General features: G+C 47.7%; 1 protein-coding gene across 2 annotated transcripts in view; it reads right to left on the minus strand.

The window, feature by feature from the left end:
• Positions 1 to 822: 822 nt before the first annotated feature.
• Positions 823 to 20923, minus strand: part of KCNQ4 (potassium voltage-gated channel subfamily Q member 4) — a 74845-nt gene continuing 54744 nt past the window's right edge. Inside the window, exons 10-14 of one of the 2 annotated variants that reach the window (XM_072609898.1) lie at positions 8459 to 8688; positions 6472 to 6571; positions 4441 to 4572; positions 3546 to 3687; positions 823 to 3025 (exon numbers count right to left, since the gene is read on the minus strand). In XM_072609898.1, the coding sequence (XP_072465999.1) occupies positions 2807 to 3025; positions 3546 to 3687; positions 4441 to 4572; positions 6472 to 6571; positions 8459 to 8688 (823 nt within the window). In that variant the 3' untranslated portion in view covers positions 823 to 2806. Of the gene's footprint in view, positions 3026 to 3545; positions 3688 to 4440; positions 4573 to 5278; positions 5593 to 6471; positions 6572 to 8458; positions 8689 to 20923 lie in introns of those variants that run through there. The other variant, XM_072609899.1, reaches the window with a different exon arrangement.

Raw genomic sequence — 20923 nt, forward strand, 5'->3', positions numbered from 1 at the left:
TTTCCTCATCTGTACAGCCAGCTGGAGCAAGAAATGGCAAACCACTCCAGTATCTCCGCCAAGAAAACCCCAAATGGGGTCACAAAGAGTTGGTCATGACTGAAAAACTGAACCAAACCAGCACAAGCCCCTGTTTGGGGTGAGAGGGAGGCTCCTCGTAAGCTTCTTCAAGGATGGTTTTCTTTGTCCATTTTTGTATCCCTCGAACCCAGTGTCTTGAAGCTAGTGAATATAATGAGCAGTCACTTCATATATGTTTTCTGAGCAGTAGAATTAGGAAGGAACTCAGGGATCTTCCGGTCCAACCTCAGAAAACAGAGGACCAGAGAGGAAGACAAACTGTTCAAGGTCACACAGCATCTAGCAGCATCAAATCAAAAATCAGTCTCTTCCCCCCACCTCCACCCCCACTTCTCATCGTTGGGGCCAAGCAAAAGACTAATCTTTCTTCCATAATCAGCCCTTTGGAACTGTAAGTAAAAGACACATGTAGGAAGGTGCAGAATGTAAAGGAAAAGGCAGAAGATTTCAACTCAGAAGGTTTGAATCCTGTCTTGGCCATTCACGTGACCTCTTCAGACCTATTTTCCTCCTCTTGGATTTTCCACTTGCTGCATAAACTTTGGTAAAAATGTTTTCTGGGCCTCAGTTTCCTCATCTGTAAAATGAGGAGGGGCTAGATGATCCCTATGTACCCAACCCTAACCCCAGACTTCAATGTCCAGTTTAAACACCCCCCCTCCCCACTCAGTGCCTTCCCCTGCTGCCCCTAGGAGCCTGACCACCATTCCCAACCAATGAACAGAGCCAAGGCCAACCACCTTCTACTGAAAACTTTAATGAAACCAATAAGTTAATGAAGTTAACAAAGTGAGGTACTTGCATGTCCGAGAACCAGGTTGGTGGGGGAACCTCGATCGCGGTGGAGGAGGGAGGGAGGGGACTACTCTGGGCTCTTATTTGGTCAGAGGATCTCAGCCCCAGCTCCATCTCCGGGTCAAGGGAGGATCTCTGGGGATCAGTGCAGAGGAGGGCTTGGAGGGGCCAGAGGTGGGCAGGCTCTTGGTGCAAAGGTCAGCAACACATGCAGAGGGCATGCGGGGGGAGAGGGGTGCAGCAGGGGGAGGGAAGCTATGCCCCCCCATCCCAAGAAGGGGTGCATGCAGGGCCCCTGGGTGTGAGATGCAAAGTCCTTCCCTGGCACAAGGTAGGCACCAGGCACTACCCTCCTAGTGGAAGTAGAGGGACCCTATCTCCCTCCCCCCCACTTTGGAGGGTGTGTGTGTGTGTGTGTGTGTCTGTGTGTGTGTGTGTGTGTGTGTGTCTGTGTGTGTGTCTGTGTGTCTGTGTGTGTGTGTGTGTGTTGGGGGAAATCTATGAAGTTCTGTTTCCAAGAAGGTTCTGGGGTCAGAGAATGTGCACATGCCAGGGAGGCGGTAGTAGCTGGAAGGTGGACCCGAGGCAGTGGGAGTGTGTGCTGTGAGCTGTTCTCTGGGTGGGGGCCTGAAGCTTCTCTCTCTGTGCTGCCCACCCTCTTGCTGGGCTCCTTGGGCCAAGCTGCCCCCACTTTACTCTGGGGCTGGGGGTACAGAGCACACTAGCAGAGACAGTTCCTTAAGAAAATAGTATCCTGGTTGGGAAGGAGGTGGCTCTCCAAATCTAACAAATGGGGACCAGGTGTAGGGGTATGGGGATCACCTAAGTTCCATTCAGAGCCTGCACCCTCCCTAACCCCCACAGGGCTCAGTGACGTTACTTCCCCGGGACAGCAAATACCCCACAGTTTCAAAGTTGTCCACGGCCAGGGCTCCTGGAAGAAACTGTGAGTAGGGAGTCAATGTGAGAGTTTTTGTTTTTGTTTTGGGAGGGGGTTGCCCTTCCCCTGACAACTGGGGAGCTGACTGCCCGTGAAGAGGGTCCTGGAAGAGAGGTGAAGGGCCGGGGCTCAGTCCATAAGGCCTCCACCCATTCTTGTGCCCCAGTGGGGAAGGAGAGGCACTGGCCATGCTAAGCAGGTACCCAAGACCCCAGCCTAGTGGGGCTGGACAGAGCCTAGTGAGGCAGCCTGAAACCAGCCTGGACTGGGAGTGGGTCACTGCCCCCAAGGGACCCTGTCCAGCCTGGAAAGTTGCATATTTAATGTGGTTTGCATATATGGTGCCCACCCACTGGGGTGGGATCACTGTGCTTTGAGGTGGGGCCTGCAGAGGACCCCAGGGGTATAGGGAAGGGAGGGTGTGAGCATTCCTGACAGTGCCAGGGCCTTCCCCAGGAGAATTCACTCCTCCAGGGAGGGGTATGAGAGAGAACCAGTCTTGCATAGCTGTTAGAGCGATCCCTGCTCTGGGACCAAGGTGTCTGGGGAGCCCATGATGCCACATAGCTGTTGGGAGAGGAGGGGAAGGGCTCATCCTTCAGAACCCTTCCCGCATCGGACATAGAGTCACAGGTCCTGGGATGGCCCTCCATAGTCTCAGGGGCCCCCTTGGCAAAGCTGACAGGGCCTGTCTGCCTGGTTACATAACCAGAAGTGGACCCAGCATCTGGAATCGGGGACAGAAGGTTGAGGGAGGTTGCCCAGCCTGGGGCACTTGGGTACCAGAGAGATGCCTGCTGTGGGTGCCTCCCCCATCCTGGCAGCTCAGTAGTGTGTGGTAGGAGAGTCTCAGGAAGGAAAGCCTGTTCAAGTAAGATTGGATGGCGGCAGGGCAGGCAGGCAGGCAGGTGAGGCCTGGGGGCCTGCTGGGTCCATGCCAGGCTGGGTGACCAGTCCAGAGTCAGTCCCTGGCAGAGTGGGGAGCCTCCCTCAGTCCATATTGGCGCTGGCTGATCGAGAGATGCTGAGTGTCTGCGCCGACACAGAGATGTCCTCGGCATCTGCAGGGCTGTGGTAGTCCGATGTGATGTCTGGGTCGAAGAGGGGCACCTGTACCGTGCCCAGGCTGGCTGATGAAGCTGCTCCAGCCCGTAGGCACCGGGAGTAGAAACCCAGGAGAAGGTCCAGCTTGTGCTCAATGGACTGCACCTGTCGGGGGAAGGACTCAGCAGGAGTGGGGCTTACCTGGGCCTACCTGAGGGTGGGACCTGGCAGAACTGGGTCACTGGTTGGAAATGGGGGTGTGGGTGGTAGTGAGGCTTAACTGGGGGAGAGGTTTAACAGGCTAAGGATGGTCTGGGAGTCCAAGACAACTTGAGATGGAAATTGTTTGGAGGCTGGGCTTAGCTGAGAGTGGGACTTAGGTCAAGGTGGGCCCCAGAGCAGGGAGGTTTAGCCAAGGATTAGAGGTTTTCTGGCTTTAGTGCAATGAGTTCATCCAAGAGAAGAACACTGAGCCCCAGAGAGACTGATTGACTTGCCCAGGTTACCTTGCCAGGTTACCAAACCTGAACCAGTACTCTTGGTAAGGTGTCTGGGACCCTGTCTCCCTGAGCTCCTAGGTCCTGGACTTTTTCCTCTACCAGTCAGTCCCTTCTCTCCAGGCCTTAGATTGGTCCCCACCTCAAGGAGAGGGGCCTGTGACCCAGACGTCCTTCTCCCTCCTCACCTGCTTTTCCACCTTGACCACTCGGCCCAGCATGCTGACCTCGTCCCCAGCCTCTCCAGAATCCGAAGGAGCTTTTTCTACCTTCTCGCGGGACTTTCTGTCACCACGATCCCCACTACCCCGGCCCACGATCTGGTCCACACTACCAAATAAAGAGAGAGAGATGCTCACTAAAGGGGAGAAAACCGAGGTGCTCCTAGAGATTCCCTTTGCAGATACTCCCTATGTCCTGAATGTCCCTCTTCCCAGATCCAGCCCTAAACCAGGGGTGTCCCCAGGGGAAGCAGAAGAGACAACCCCAACCTTGGAACCCAGACAAGAGCTGAGACAGAGGTGAGTGGGGTTAGGCTGGGAAGAATAGGTTACATTTCTATAGCTCCTTAAAGTCTGCATCTGGGCCATCTCTGGTCATCTTGATGAATATCTGGTCCCTGGACCCAGATGGTTCAGGAGAGGAAAGTGAGGCTGGTGACCTGCACTGCCCTCCCTCATTCAAAACAAAGTCAACTGCAAGTCAGGTCATCATTTCTCTGACGTCATGGTCCTCTTCGAAAATAAAGGACAAACACAGACGGACAAAGCACTTTACATGCATCTTCTCCTTTAAGCCACACTATAATCCAGTGAAGCAGGGGTATTATTATCTCCCTTTCACAGATAAGGAAACTGAGGCCTGAAAGAGGTTAAGTGACTTGTCCAAGGTCACTCAGAATTCCAATCTGGCTGGCTCCAAGCTAAACACTCTGTCATGCTGAGAAGGCTTCTTGGGTACTTCAGGTGGGACAGGTAGAAGAGGATCTGAGCTGTGGGTTCCTGGGGGGTGGGGAGGGGCCTACAGCAAGTCAGGTATAGGGTTCCAATAGGAAGACTCCCCAAGAGGGCATGGGGCACCCACCGGGCCTGCAGACTCTTGATCCTGCCCAGCATGTCGAGATGGCCAGCTGAGTACTGTTCAATGACATCCTTCACATCGTAAGGCCTGAGAGTCTCCTTGAACTTCCTCTTGGCTACCAGGAATTTCAGGATCCTGTGGAGGCGGGCAGGAACAGGGCCTTAGAGGCAGAGCTCCCCCAGCCTCCAGAAAACCCTGGACTCAGGGGTTCGAGTGAGCAGAGGAGCCAAGCCACCGAGCAGCGGTGCAGAAGCAACCTCCTCAACTGCTTCTCCTCTCCAGCCCCATTGTCCTATCTCTCATGGTGGCCCTCAACACCTCTAGCCTGGACTTTGGTAACAGGGTGAGCCTGGGATGTCCTTCCTACTCCTCTCTGCTTGTCTCAGGCCTTCTCCTCCCAGACCTAACTCACAGCTCTTCTCCTCCAGGAAGCCTGCTCTGATTACTCCCAATCCATAGTGACTTTGCTACCTCTATTGCCCCCTAGCCCTCTTTGGGCCCTGAGCATAGGGTCATAGGATTTAGAGCTGGCAAGCATCTTAGAGACCACATAGATAAGAAAAATGATGAGAAAGGGGAAGTGACTTGACTAGGGTCACAAAGAACTTGTAAGAGGTTTTCTTTATGTTCATATCCTGTCTGTTTTGCTAAATTGTAAGCGCCCTCAGGGCAAGGATCAAGTTTCTTTCATCTCATCCATCTTATAGGATCATGGGATTTAGAGTTGGATGGGACCTTTGAGATCATCTAGATCTCTCCTTTAACAGATGGGGAAACTCAGGCAAAGAGATTTAAGGGCATACAGTAAGTAAAGTACAAAGCCAGGATTTAAGCCCAGATCTTCTATTTTCAAATCAAGAATTCTTTTTATTATTTTCCATCACAAGCTCCCTCTCCATGTTTCTCCTCCCTCACCTCATTCCCTTTTCCCCACCGTGGCTTAGCACCAAGTCCCAAATACAGTGTGTAATGTTATCTGGGGTAGCTACAATCACAGTTCATGTTTTCTATGCTAATGATGGGCCCAGGGACCGTTTGGATGTGTAACCCTCCCTGGAATTCTCTCTCTCCATTGGGGATGTGGTCCAGTCCAGGGCTCCAGATAACTGTAGGCTGGGTGGAGCCTCTCCATCTTCCTCTGAAGCCCAGGGGGTTCTGGGTTAAGGCAACCAAAAAGGACAAAGAGGGTCAGATGTTTAGGTAAAGATGGAAATGACAGAAAGGAAGGAAGCTGAGTCTTGGGAGCACGGGGAATTTGCTTGGGCCTGGGGACAAACAGGAGACATGGAGGTTTTTCTGGGAGTTGAGGTAGACTTCAGTTGGAGATCTGCTACTAACCCTGAGGGCAGCAGGAAGATCTAGGAAAGCCAAAGGCACACAGACAGAAAGGGAGAGAGAGGAACAGAGAATTAGATGCAATTAGACACACTGAGGCAGGCAGATAGACAGATGGACAAAGGGTGACAAAGACTGACAGCAAAGAGAGAAAGAAAAACTGGTAAAGAGCCAGAAACAGAAACAAAGGACAGAGTTGCAGAGACAGAAATAGAAAGAACAAAAAGTATCAAAGAGAGAGAGAGGAGGAGAAAGAAAAAGAAGAGGAAGAAGAAGAGAGAAAAACATGGCTGGGGAGGAGAAGAGAAGACAGACAGACTGACAGACAGAGAAGCAGAATGACCTATCTTGGGGCAAAGGTGAGCCTGGGATAACAATACAACCGTGACAAGGAGAAAGAAAGCCTTCTGGGTCGCTGATTCACAATAAATTGGGACCTCTTGTTTTAAGAATGAGGTGTTAACTTACCTTCTACCGTCCAGAAGTTCCTGCTAATAAATAGACACCCTGGAGTCTGAATCAGACGTCTGCTGTGAGCCCAGAAGCTGCCTCACCACCCTGGCCAGGACTCCTGGGTAGGTTCAGTTGATCACCTCCAGGGCTGCCAGGCAGGCAGCATTGGAGATGCCATGTGCTGGGTTGGCACAGCCTGGACCAGCTGGAGCAAGCAGGATGGGGTGGGGGGAGAGTGACACTTACCGGACAGAACGGATCACTGTTTTGATGGCAGGTATGACATCGTCCACTGTGAGCTCACATTGGTAACCCTTCTCCTCTGTCACATCTTCGGAGGGGCCCTCTGTTGAGACAGCAGCAGCCTGTTAATCCTCCTCTCTTGGAGGCTTCCACAGTTATATCGGGGGAGAGGGGTGCTGATCTCTCTAGGAAACAACAGCTTGGTGGAGCTTGAAGGAGTCTGGGCAATCAACTGATTTCCCTATCCCTACCCCCCACATCATTTTAGGGAGAGGGAAAAAGGGATACACTGTTCTATGGGATCATGACAATTTTGGGAAGCCTTCAGAAAGAAAGGAGGTTCCCCCACCCAGCTTCTTAGTAGATGTGGGTTATTAGGACTGTGGAAATGTGCAGACTTTTTGTGAATGTGTTAGTTAGTTTTGCTAAACTTTTTCCTCCTCTTTTTTCTCATTATAAGAGATTACTATCTGGGGAGGAGAAGGGAGGGATTTATTGGGGAAAACAGGTGATAAAAACAAAAGTTATTAATAAAAGAATTTTTTGAAGATTAATGCTTCCATCCTCCACCCTTAGGAGGAGGAAAGGCCTTAAAAAATTTCTTTCTAAACATGACAAAAGAGGAAGATGATAAATGTTGGGGAACACGTGGGAGAGTTGGAACACTCATTCATTGTTGGTGGAGCTGTGAGCTGATCCAACCATTCTGGAGGGCAGTTTGGAACTATGCCCAAAGGGCTACAAAAATGTGCATACCCTTTGACCCAACAATAATGCTTCTAGGACTGTATCCCCAAGAGATCATAAAAATGGGAAAGGGTCCCACATGTACAAAAATATTTATAGCAGCACTCTTTGTAGTGGCTAAAAACTGGAAATCAAGGGGATGCCCATCAATTGGGGAATGGCTGAATAAATTATGGCATATGAATGTAACAGAGCACTATTGTGCTATAAGAAATGATGAACAGGAAGACTTCAGAGAGGCCTGGAAGGACTTATATGATCTGATGCTGAGTGAAAGGAGCAGAACCAGGAGAATTTTGTACATAGTAACAACCACAATGTGTGAGGATTTTTTCTGGTAGACTTAGCCCTTCACAGCAATGCAAGGACATAAAGAATTCCCAGTGGTCTTTTAAGGCAAAATGCTTTCCACATCCAGAGAAAGAACTATGGAATTTGATCACAGAATGTAGCAGATCATTTTCTTTTGTATTACGTTTTGGTTTGTTATATGGTTTCTCCCATTCATTTTAATTCTTCTATGCAACATGACTATGGTGCAAATGTACTTAATAGGAATGTATATGCAGAACCTATATAAAATTGTATGCTGTCTCAGGTAGGGGAGAAGGAGGGGGAGGGAGGGAAAAAAATCTAAGTTATATGGTAGTGATTGTGGAACACTGAAAATAATTTTTAAAAAATTTCTTTCTAGTTCCTAATGGAAAGTTTGAAACAGAATGCAGGCAACGTGGTGGAGAGGAAACTGGTGCCAGTTGTGAGCAGGAAATGGGGAACGAGATCATGACACCAGGACAGGACAGGCCAACATGGGGATGCCCAATCACTATACATCTCCTCTTATTTCAGTAAAGAGTAACCATGTTGTGAATTTCTAGAATGAGGAAATTCACAAATTAGGACAAAAATATTTTCTAGGGCTTTTTGGGGGGGGAAGTAGGGATTATTGACTGCTGTTCTCTACCAAGCATGCAGATGAGGAAGAATTGAGTAGATAAACTGGAAATGACCTTAGAGATAATCTAGTCCAACCCCACTCCTTTTTCAGAGATGGCCACCCAGGCTCCAAGGGATCCAAGGCCACACAGACAAATATCGTTCTTTTGTTCTGAGAAGTTCTGGGTTCCAGGAGCCACAGTGTGGAAAGCCTGTCAAATCATTCTCCTTGGGAACCCTCTGAACCAGCTAAGACCTCCACAGTTCCAGAAGCCAGTGAGGGTACCAGTTGGCCATTTGAACTCACCCTCTGCTGATGCCCGGGTCTTGAGCCTCAGTGATGCCCGGAAGCGGGTCCGGTCATTGAAGCTCCAGCTTTTCTGGACCTTAGTGGGGCTGGTGGGCTCTCCAACACTCACATGCTCACTCTCACTTCCTGGGGAGGTTCGGGGTGGTGGGGCCAGGTGCTGCTTAGTCCTTCCACACTGACGCTGGGCACTGTTCATTCGGATACGGTCCTTGATGCCCATCTTAGTGCTGGGACATAGGGGCCAAGGAAGGAAGGAGGGAGGAAAAAAAGATTAGGAAGAAAGAAAAAAGCAGGTCCCCTCCCTAGCCTGTCACAGAGACCTGAGAGGGAATGTAGGGCTTTAGTCAGGGCACAGAGGTAGCCTCTTAAGGCCAGGGGTGGGTAAAACTCTGACCCATGCCCTTTGAAGGTTGGAAATAGGAACAAGGGGAGATTGGTGGGGGAGACTGGATGAGGAATTGAAAGAACTTGGTAGTGGGAATTAGGAAGATTTAAGGTGGGAACAGGGAAATCATAGGGTAGAATCAGAGATTCGAGGTGGAAAAACTAAAAGTTTAGAAATATGAGTTAGGGAGACTGAAGGTGACCAGAGGTGGAAACTGGAAACTGGAGGTGGGGAATATGAGGAACTAACTAGAAGTGAAGACTGGGGAGACCAGAAGTGGGAGTTGAGTCAGGGACTAGGGAAAGTGAAAGAGAGATTTGAGGGTTTGAAACTGGGAATGAGGGAAATTAGAAGTGAGAACTGAAAGTACTCAAGGTGGGCAATGGGGATTACAGGCAATAATTGGGGAATATTAGAAGGGATAATTAAAAATATTGTGGGGAGGACCTGGAAGAAACTAAATCAGGGCTCCATCTGACTTGATTATCCTCCCACACCTTTGCCCAGACAGACAAGAATGGAAAATATGGAAAGAGACAGGTGGGCACAGTGGAAATCAGCTTGGAGGAGACCCAGGCAAGAAAGATAGAGAAGCAGATATATGTCAAAGATAGAATTAGTAGAAGGTCAACAGGAATGTGCTCAGACCTCAGGAAACCTAGGGGAGATCTAATACTAGCCTGGCTCCACATAGAGCCCTTCATTGGCCATCATGAAGCTGTGAATGAGGCATCCAACCGCTGTTGGGGACTGAGGGAAGTTCTTTGGCTTTATTAGTAATGGAAAGTAGAATATACACACTCAGTTGGGTACAGAAATCTATCTTACCATACAGGAAAGTAGGAAGGGAAGGGGCTAAGGGGGTGGGGGAACTGATAGAAGGGAGGGCAGTTTGGGGGAGGTAAAAGTCAGAAGCAAAACACTTTTGAGAACGGACAGGGTAAAAGGGCAGAGAGAGAGTAGGATAAACGGGGGAAATAAGATGGAGGGAAATATATTACTGTGATCATTATTGTGAAAAAAATTTTTACAGTGAGTTTCTCTGAAAGACTTTATTTCTCAAACACATAAAAAATGGAGTCAAATTTATAGAAATACGAGCCATTCCTAATTGATAAATGGTCAAAGGATATGAACGGGTATTTTTCAGATAATCATATTATTTCTGTTAAGTTTGTTATTGATATGGTCGATTATGCTGATAGTTTTCCTAATATTGAACCAGCCCTGCATTTCTGGTATAAATCCCACCTGGTTACAGTGTATTATCCCTTTGATAAGTTGCTATAATCTCTTTGACAATATTTTATTTAAAATTGTTGTATCAATGTTCATTAAGGAAGCCGGTCTATAGTTTTCTTTCTGTTTTGGCTCTTCCTAGTTTAGGTATTAGCACCATATTTGTATCATAAGAAGGATTTGATAGGACTCCTTCCCCTATTTTTCCAGATAGTTTATATAGTATTACAATTAATTGTTCTTTAAATGTTTGATAGAATTCACTTGTATATCCATCTGGCCCCAGCAGTTTTTTCTTAGGGAGTTCATTGATATCTTACTCAATTTCTTTTTCTGAAACAGGGTTAAGTATTTTATTTCCTCTTCTATTAATCTGGGCAATTTGCATTTTTGTAAATATTCATCCATTTCACTTAGGTTATCAAATTTATTTGGCATACAGTTGGGGAAAATAGCTTCTAATTTTTGTTTTAATTTTCTCTTCATTAGTGATGAATTAACCCTTTTCATTTTTGATGCCAGTAAGTCGGCTTTTTTCTTTCTTTTCTTTTTTTAAAAAAAAATTCTTTTTTTAAAATTTCTTTTTTTAAAAAACCAAAGGTTTATCTATTGAATTGGTTTTTTTTTTCATAAAAGCAGCTCCTAGTTTTATTTATTAGTTCAATAGTTTTCTTACTTTCAATTTTATTATCTCTCCTTTGATTTTCAGAATTTCTAATTTGGTATTTAATTAGGGATTTTTAATTTGTTCTTTTTCTAGCTTTTTTTAGTTGCCCAGTTCATTGATCTCCTCTTTTTTCTATTTCATTCATGTAAGCATTTACAGATATAGAAAATCCCCTAATAACTGTTTTGTCTATCTCCCATAGGTTTTGGTATGTTGTCTCACTACTGTCATTCACCTTGACAAAGTTTCTATGATTTCTTGTTTGACCTACTCATTCTTTAGGATTAGATTATTTAGTTTCCAATTCATTTTTAGTCTACCTTTCTAAGGTTGTTTATTACATGTAATTTTTATTACATCATAATCTGAAAAGGATGCATTTAATATTTCTGCCTTTCTACACTGGATTCTGAGATTTTTATGCCCTAGTACATAGGTAGGTATAGGTGCCATGTGCTGCTGAGAAAAAGGTATATTCCTTTCTATCCCCATTCAGTTTTCTCCAGAGGTCTACCACATCTAACTTTTCTAAAATTCTATTCATCTCCTTAACTTCTTTCTTGTTTATTTTGTGGTTAGATTTATCTAGTTCTGAGAGGGAGAGATTATATAGTTTTGCTGTCTATTTCTTCCTGTAACTCATTTAACTTCTCCTCTAAGAATCTGGATGCTATACCACTTAGTGCATATATGTTTAGTATTGCTATTACTTCACATCTATGGTACCTTTTAGCAAAATGTAGTTTTCTTCCTTATCTCTTTTAATAATATCTATTTTTGCTTTTGTTTGTCTGAGATCAAGATTGCTACCCCTGCTTTTTTTTTTACTTTAGCTGAATCATAATATATTCTGCTCCAGTTTTTTACCTTTACTTTGTGTATATCTCTCTGTTTTGAATGTATTTCTTGTAAACAACATAATGTAGGATTATAGTTTTTAATCCACTCTACTATCTGCTTCTATTTCATGGGAGAGTTCATCCCATTCACATTCATAGTTATGATTGCTAACTGTGTCTTTCTCTCCATCCTATTTTCCCCCTATTTATACTTTGCTCTCTCCTTTCACCCTTTCCCTCCTCATCAGTGTTTTGCTTCTGACCACTGCCTCCCTCAGGCAGTTTTCAAAGTAATCAAAGCTATCTATAGTCATATAAAAATGCTCTTAATCACTATTGATGAGAGAAATTAAAATCAAAACAACTCTGAGCTGCTGCCTCACTAGTCAGATTGGCTAATCTGACAGAACAGGAAAATGGCAAATGTTGGAGGGGATGTGGGAAAATTAAAACTCTAATATGCTACTGGTGAAGTTGTATACTGATTCAACTATTCTGGAGAGCAATTTGGAATTATGCCCAAAGGACTATAAAACCATGCATACCCTTTGACCAAGCAATACCACTACTAGATCTGTATCCCAAAAGGATAAAAAACAAAAAGGAAAAAGGTCTATATGTACAAAAATCTTTATAACAGTTCTTTCAGTGGTGGCAAAGAATGAAAATTCAGGGGATGTCTATCAATTGTGGAATGGCTGAACAAGTTGTTGTATATGATTTTGATGGAATACTATAGAGCTTTAAGAAATTATGGTGAGCAGAATACTCTCAGAAAAAACATGTAAGTCTTTTGACTTACATGAACTAGTGCAAAGTGAAATAAGCAGAACCAGGAGAACATTGTACACAGTAATATTGTAAGATATTCTACTACGAATGGCTTAGCTATTCTCAGTAATACAATGATCCAAGACAATTCTGTAGGACTTATGATGAAAGGTGCTCTCTATCTCCAGAGAAAGAATAGGTAGAGCCTGAATGCAGATCAAAGATATTTTTTCTTTACTTTATTTGGGGGGTTGGGTTTTTTTGTCTGTGTTTTCTTTCAGAGAATGACTTATATGGAAATGTGTTTTGGGTGACTACATATGTATAATCTATGTTAAATTGCTTGCCTTCTCAGTGAGGGGAGAAGGGAGGGAGGGAGAGAATTTGGAACTCAAAATTTTGGGGGAAAAGAATGTTAAAACTGTTTTTATATGCAATTGGGAAAGAATAAAATATTAAATAAGGGAGGAAAGGGAGGGAGGGGCATGAGTGTATTTGGAGTTCTCTCCCTACTAAAAAAAATGAAAATCTATAGCGTTTCCTGTTGGGCATGGCCAGGGTCTCTGGTATATTGTCCATCATACACATGTATGTGTTCACCTGTGTGAGTATGTATGGTACTTATGGGTATGTATATATACATATTAATATATATATACACACATAGATAGAGAGAGAGAGATACACTTGCGTATGCCTAGGTGTTCAAGTATCTGTTTATTTATATAGGTGAGTGTGTCTAAATTATGCAAATATATGCGTGTGATATATATAACCTGTACTTCGGGACCTCCATTCTGTCTTTTTATTAAACAACTATCTCCATAAGGGAATGTAGATCAAAGATTCTGCACGGCCGCAGAGGGCAGAACTGGATGGAAATGACAGAAAGGAAGATTTAGGGAAAACTTCTCAACAAACAGAGCTGCCCCCAAAATAGCCCTAGCTGCCTCCGGCACCAGTGAGTCCCCTCTCTTGGGAGGACCTCGGGCAAAGGATAGATGACCACTTGTCAAGTACAGGCACTAGATGGTCACTGAAGTCTCTTCCTACTCTGAGAGTCTGTGATTCTGACTCTGACCTGTGGACTTTAAAGACATCTCAACAGCCTCATTCAGGCCCTGCCTAAACTTGGATGAGTGGATGCTGTAGTGCCAGAGGAGGCACACCTTGGCAGGAGGACATTGGAGGCCAAGAGGAGAACTGCCAGCCTCCCAGTCTCCTGTCTGGGAGGAAAGCTTGGAGAAAGGGGCACAGACACAGAGCCATAGGGAAAGGGCACAAACAGAATGTTAAGGACATTGATGGGCCCTAAGCTCTGGGAAGGTAGGAACCATTTAATTTTGTCCTTGCTTCTCCATTGCCTAGCAATGCCTGGCACACAGAAGGCACATAATAAATGCTTGTTGACCAACTGATTGATCTGGGACACAGTAGTGTGGACTATTCTTAAGACAGAGTTTCTATACATTCCTTCTTTGTTTCGTCATTAAGCAAAAACAAATAATGTGCGTTTGGTGGTTCAAGGATACTCTCAGATACTCTCAAAGGTGGGCTTTGGGAGGAGACTCATCTTGAGCCTCAGGGAAACTGGGGGTGGCATTTTCTAGGAGGCCCCCTGAAGAGAGTGGGGTTCAGAGCTTTCCAAAGGTTATCTGCCCTGAGTCAGGCAGAGTCTATTTCCAGGGCACCTGGTGCATGGGCGAGGGTGAGCGCCTTCACATTCTCCTGGCTCCAGAGAGAAGGACTGTGCCCCTGGGTCCCCTAAGGCGCTTTGATGGCAGAAAGAGGGAGCAAAAATACTGGGTTTGCCCCTGCTGGTTTTTCTCTGTTCTCCTCCAAGGACCATCTTGTCTGGCATACTTGGAGTAACCCCGCTGAACAAAACCTATTTTCTAGGCATTGGCTACTCCGTAACTTGTTGAAACAAAAAACTCAGTATCCCAAAACCTAGGTACTCTGGCTGCCACCATCAGGCTGTTTTTGTAGGCGTGATCTACACAAGCACACGCCAATTCCTACAACAAGGTTGTTCCTCCTTCTCCCAGAAAACTGCCCTATAGCTTAGGTAGGAAGAAGACCGGTCATAAGATTTAGACCTGGAAAGGACATTCAAAGTCATCTCCTTATCCAACATTCTCATTTTACAGATAGGGAAACTGAGGCTCGGGGGAAGAGACTTGCCCAAGTTCACACTGGTAATAAGTGGCAGAGCCCAGCACCCACTCCTGTGAACTTCTGATCACAGCCCCAAAGGTACCCTCTCTATACACGCAAACTTCCAGGGTGCCTGGCACCAATGGTATTGTGAGAGCTGGCCTGAGGTCACAACAAGGTCAAGTCAAAGAGCAGGGACTCTGGGAAGTAGACCTGAAAGGAGGGAGGCTGAGTCGGCTCCTCTCTGGGATGCTCCTGGGCACGTGGGAGGGCAGGGAAAGGCACTGGTTTCAGGGGCAAGGGTCTGGGGAAGAAAGAGTTTCCCCCATCTTCTAAATTCCATGCCAGAGGTCATGGTATGGAGGGCCAGATGGGGTATGAGAGGCAAAGACTGAAACCAGGGGCGCCTTCAAGAAGGCAGCCGGGATGAGTGGGGACATCCCTGGAGCCAGGAGCAGGTAGGGGTGCCTGGACCTGTGGACCTTTTAGAAGGGACTCCAGGGGACAGGCAGAGAAAAGGAGACAAATGGGGGGCATCTAACTCATCCCAACCAGCATGCTCAGCCAGGTTCCCCAAGGTGCTCCAGAACATCCCCTCAGCCAGGGAGAAAGTTTAGGAGTCTGTGCATGCCTCAAATTTCTAATAGTTCTGTCAGTCTTATAAGGTCTGCCACATGCTGACAAGCAGCCCCCTCCTCTCCTGCCCAACCACCTGTGTAGTCCTTCCGTCTGGTAACCAGAAGCCCTAGGGACAGAGGGGACTTCCCTCCTCACTTGGGCTTGGAGGGCACAGGGGATGGTGGAGCTTAGCTTCTCCCAGGGCTGAGAGGTGGGGTTCTAAGCAGAGATTAGGAAACTCTAGAACTCAGGTTCTCAAAATCTCAAAACCTAGAAACCCATGCTGATATTAGGAGAGCCAGGATCTGTAAAGTCCCAAAGCCTAGAACCCTGTAGGTAATGTTGACATAGGGAGAACTCAAACACTACTATGAAGTCCAAGAGCTTACAACTTTGAAAATCATGCTGAAATTAAGAGAATTTTAGGAACCTCAAAATTCCAGAATCTAGATCCCTGTGGATCATGCTGAGAGTAGAATCTAGAACCAGAGATCTTCAGTTCTGGAACCTAGAACCTTAGCTGCCATGCTTCATTCTTGGGCTGCCATTCTGATTGATCCCGAGGTGCCAGCTTAGCCATCATCCTTGGAGAGGTACCAGGTACGGGACAGAGGTCTAATGCAGGGGGATCCCACCCTTAATGCATTCAGTGTGGGTGCCTCTCAGTTTTCAGAAAACATACAGATTGCATAAAATATAGGGAAAAGAGAAACGCCCTAAGGGAAAATGAATAGCCCCATTCTCCAAAAAGCATTATGGGACAGATCTGCTTCCTTCAGCCAGGGAATGGTTGTTCACCAAGGTTTGTTTCACTGGGGTTATGATTGCTTAAAGCAAGGTCTACTTGCAAGGCTGGACAAGTGGTAGGGAAGATGAGGGGGAAGGTGAGGGATTGGGAGAGGAACATTAGTTGAAAGGAGTGTTTGCTCAGTAATTCTCCTGGTACATGGGAAGTTTGCTACAGCCTTCCTGGTGCACCCCAGCGTTGGGAGGTCAGGTCCTAGCCTCCCTAGACTGGTCCAAGATGAAGCCTTGCTCCATTAGACTTGAGGAAGGCAAAGAAAAGCAGAGGATTCCCTCTCTTGGATGTTGTTCTAGGTGATTCTAGAGTGAAGTCTTTAAGGTTCTGGGTGAAGCTGAGGCACAGCTCTAGGCTCTGCTGAGCGCTCTCTCCCCAGTCACTGATTTAGCCCAGTCTACAATGGGGCAGGGGGAACATCCAGGAATCCTAGTCTCCTAGATTCCAAGAACATCGGAGTTGGAAGGACCCTTAGAGATCAGCCCTTCCAAATCTCAATTTGCAGAGAGGAACAATGAGGAACAGAGGTGAAGGACTTGCTCAGTCACACAGTAGGTCAGGAGCAGAACTGGCCTTGAATCCAGACCTCTGGGCTTCCCATTCAGGACTCTTTTCAGCTAGGAATATCATTAGAACACAGGATTCAGAACTGGAAGGGACCTGCCACAACCTCTTCATTTTACAGAAGAGGAAAGTGAGGCTCAGAGAAGTTAATTTTTTCAGAGTCACACAGTGAGTCAGTGGCAGTGCCAGTACTAGAACCCAGGTCCTTTGGACCTCAGTGCTGTGCTCTTTCCACTAGGTCATCATGTCTGGGACAAACCCTCTAGGGCTAGGAGGAGGCTTTGTGGGGAGGTCCCCATGCATGCCTGTTTCTGAAGCTATGAAATATCCAGCTACAGATGTACCGTCCCATTACAGGATGGAAAAATGCCCACCGGCCCCTGCCCCTGCTCCAGGAGCAGCAATACAGGTTATAACCCATGGTGCCACCAGACATGCCAGGTCAGGGAAGAGGGGGCAGGCGGCATGCACCCCATGCCCTGTTCATAGGCTCCCCGGCTCCCATGCTCCCATCTGGGCAGGAGGCCGGGGACAGGAGGCAGGCCAGGCGCCGGTACCTCGGTCTCCAGCTGGCGTGGATCCGAAAGAAACTCCGTTTATTACTAAACATTTGGCTGGAAAGTTGAGAATGAGACACGAGTAGAGAGAGGTTAGTGGGGGCAGGCAAGCAAAGGTTACGTATGGGCACAGCCCCAGCCTGGGGTGGATGCTCCCTGAAGGAGGAGCCTTGGTATCCAGGGGCCTAAGTGTCTGCCACTCTGGCCAAAGAAAGGATGGACTCACAGGCTGCCAGGTGCAAGGGAAGTTCCACATCTGCAGCCTATGCCCAGCCACCAGGCAGAATCTGATCAGCCCTCAGAGAACAAAGGGCCAGGAAGCTTATCCAGGCCCTCCTTTCCTGGGCCAAACTCTGGGACCTCTGCTTCCCTGATCCATCCTGAAGAAGCCAGAAACTCTCCTTTGGAAGGGCCCTTACTCCCACACCCACAATGGCATGTGGAAGGCTGGCCCCCACAGGCAGACACTTTTGTTTCCCTGTCCCCACTGTCTAGCCTAGAACCCGGCACACAAATGTTTGTTGATGTATGGATAAATGAAATGTCAGGACCTCAGAGCCAGGCCCAAATGTCAACTTCTGCTCTGATGATAGGGGGAGGTAGATGGATAGGTCCTTTTCCCTGAACTCTCAGACTAGTGACCACCAAAAAATAATAATAGTTACCATTTATAAAGCGCCTACTATGTGCCAGGCACTGTGCTACGTGCTCTCCAATGCTCACAGGTACTAGGCTGCCCCAGACTATTCTCACCTATCCCTGGTACAGCGCCATGCCTCCTTCTCAACTCCGGGAGGGTGCACAGACACACACAGAGACACAGACACACAGATGGGCATAGGATTTTATGGGAGCAACATCCAAGGGCCACCTCTCAGTGCTTTGAGCTTGAGGTGAGCACTGGTGCTTAATTACCCTTTCTGCCAGTAGGGGGTTGTTTCTAAGTGACTTTGGAATCCAGGTTGGAAAGCCAAGATCCCTTGGGATGGCCAGGAGGACTCCGGGTGCCTCCAGGCCTTGCTTCATGGCACTCCATCTGCCCAGTGCTACCTATATGATTCCCGGCTCCCCAGGCAGAGGCTCGGCTCTGGTGTGGCCATTCTTAAGCTGTGGGAAAGACACAGTTGTGGAGACAGGAATTGGAGGAGAGGCCCCTGCATTCTTCTCTTCTGGGAGGCTCTGGAATTTCTTGATTCTCATTTTGACTTCTGTTTCCTAGTCTGCTTCACCCAGCCCTGCAGTTCTTCCAAAGAGTCTGCCTATGCCCAGCTCAGCCTGAGATAGATCTGTTTGACACTGGGGCAAAGAAGTGAGGCATTCCCTGATAGCGCCCCACGGGGACCCAGGCTGAAGGAGCCTTTCTTCCAGGGCTGAGGCCGAGGGGCTGGGGCCAATGGAGGAGAGGTGGGATTCTGCCAGGTATATGTCAGGCCCAATGTGCCCACCTAGCAGCTCTGGGGACAGATGGGCAGAAACTGCCCCAGATGGACATGGGTTCTTCCCCACTGCAGCTACTGTTCCCAACCTACGTGTCCCCATGGCCCAGTTCTCTCCTCTAGACTGAACAGAAATTGCAGTGTGGCCAAGAGGTGGCGGGGGGGGGGGGGGGGGGGGGGAATACTCTTCCCATCCATAATCCTCAACCAGGTTTCATCCTTTCCATATCCTCATCCTCAGGCTCTCATGTACCCAAATCTCAGACTCCCCACATAGTCTGTCCCAATAACCACACCCTAAACCTGCCTGAATGCCCTGCTCCTGGTTCCACCACATCCCTAATCCCTACTCCCCATCCAGGGCTCCTCTGAGTCATCCTCGCTGCCATAGAAGAGAACTTGTCTGGTAAGAAGAGGGAAGGGTTAACTACTCCTGGTGATTCCCGGGGGACCAGCTGAGCTCCTGGTGCCCTACATAGGAGCAGAAAACCAAGCCTGGAACAATCCATTTTGTCCATTCAATAGGGGTGGGCCCCACCTTTCCCTCCTTTTCCCACATTCCCTGCACCTTCAGATGCCTATCCAGGGAAGGGATGGCAGAGGTACTTCCTCCCTACCTAGCCCTCCCTCCAGTCCCCAGTGAACATACCCTGCAGGGCTCTGCCATCCCCTCTGGGAGGGAAAGGCCCAGGGAGGTTAAGCAGTTTTCTCAAGGACACACAGCAGCTGATGGAAAAAGACTACCCATAATACTCCCCATGACTCCTCTCCTTCCTGCCTCACACTGGTGTCCCTTTGTCCCCTATCAGGTTTAAAACCAGGAAGCTCTGGGCCTCTGGGAGGCAGATCCTGATGGACACTTGCAAGAGGGCTCAGGGAGAGAGAATGAGTGTTAAGAAGAGATGATAAGATGGAGACAAAAGAAGAATGGTGGAGAGAGGGACGGTAATGGAAGAGATGATACTTGAGTCTGTGACAGACATAGAAGCAAGGTCCCCTTCCCTACATGCACCCTCCTCCCAAATGCCTGGAGATCCACCACTAATTCTCTAAGTATCTGTAGCAGAAGTCTTACCTCTCTGAAGATGCACAAAAAAAAAAAAATCTCCAAGGGAAGATGAACATCCCCATAGCCCAGGGGGAAAAGGGAGGAGGGAGGGGTCACTGTTACTCCCACCCAGACAGAGATCTCTGGTTCAGAAGGAAACTTGGGAAAATTCTACACCTGGGGCTGATGGCAGGTCCAAAACCAACCCCTCTGGAGGACTTCACTAAGTCCTATACACAAAAACAGAAGAAGGGGTTTTCTTGGGCCCAGAGCCTGCAAAGGCTCATCCCACATCCATACAGACTCATCCCCCACCTCAAGGAGACAGCTCAGGGGGGCAACATCACAGGTGCTCTATGGGGAGGAGGCTGGAGTGGGGAAGGGGGTGCTGTCCCAAGTCTCCGGACACCTCCATCAAAGATTAGAGAATCTAAGCTTTGGAAGCACATCAGAGAGCGCATGACCCGGTACTCCAAATGAGCTTAGTGAATAATTACTTCAATTCTCTCATTTTACAGAAGGCTGAGGCTCACAGGGGAGGAGACCTGGTGGTCTGAGGTTAGGACTCAGCAAAGCAAGGTCTCCTGACTCCCAGGTCACGGCTCTGTCACTACACGGTCTGCCCTTCATTTTATAGAAGGGGAAACCGAAATTCAGAGAAGGGAAATGATGCAGAGCTGGAATGGATCTCAGAAGTCAACTAGCCCACTCCCCTCATTTTACAGAAAAGGAAAATGAGACCCAGGGGAGTTAAGTGACTTGTCCAAGGTAACACAATTTTAAAAACCATCAGAGGCAGGATTCACACCCAAGTCCTCTAGTCCTAGCATTTAGTGCCCTTTCTCCTGTGCCATTTTTCTTTTCTTTCTTTCTTTCTTTTTTCTTTTGTTCTTGTTGTTGAGGCAATCGGGGTTAAGTGACTTGCCCAGGGTCATACAGCTAGTAAGTATCTGAGGCCAAATTTGAACTTAGGTCTTCCTGACTCCAGGGCCAGGTCTCTATCCACTGTGTCACCTAGCTGCCCCCTCCTGTACCACTTTTCAATCAGTAGATCAGGGTTCAGTCTTCAACACCTGCTCCATCAACAGCACTCCAGGTATAGTAGATCATGTCCCCCTTCCTCCCCACACACACCCTAGAGGATGAGGGCTCGGCGGGCATCACAGACAACGCCATTCCCCCAGCTGCCAACTGAAGATTACCTGAGCCGTAAGCACCTGTGGCCAGCGGCCTCCTCCTCTCTCCAACTTCCCAGGAGGAATGGGATGGGGGGGATTTAGGGAGGGAGGGAGGGAAGGGGTCAGAGATGGAGAGAGAGAGAGAAAGAGACAGATGACAATGGCATGAGTGGTGAGGCAGGTGGTGGAAAAGTCATGGGGGAT

The sequence above is a fragment of the Notamacropus eugenii genome, chromosome 5 (assembly GCF_028372415.1).
Source record: "Notamacropus eugenii isolate mMacEug1 chromosome 5, mMacEug1.pri_v2, whole genome shotgun sequence".
Taxonomy (NCBI): Eukaryota; Metazoa; Chordata; class Mammalia; order Diprotodontia; family Macropodidae; genus Notamacropus; species Notamacropus eugenii.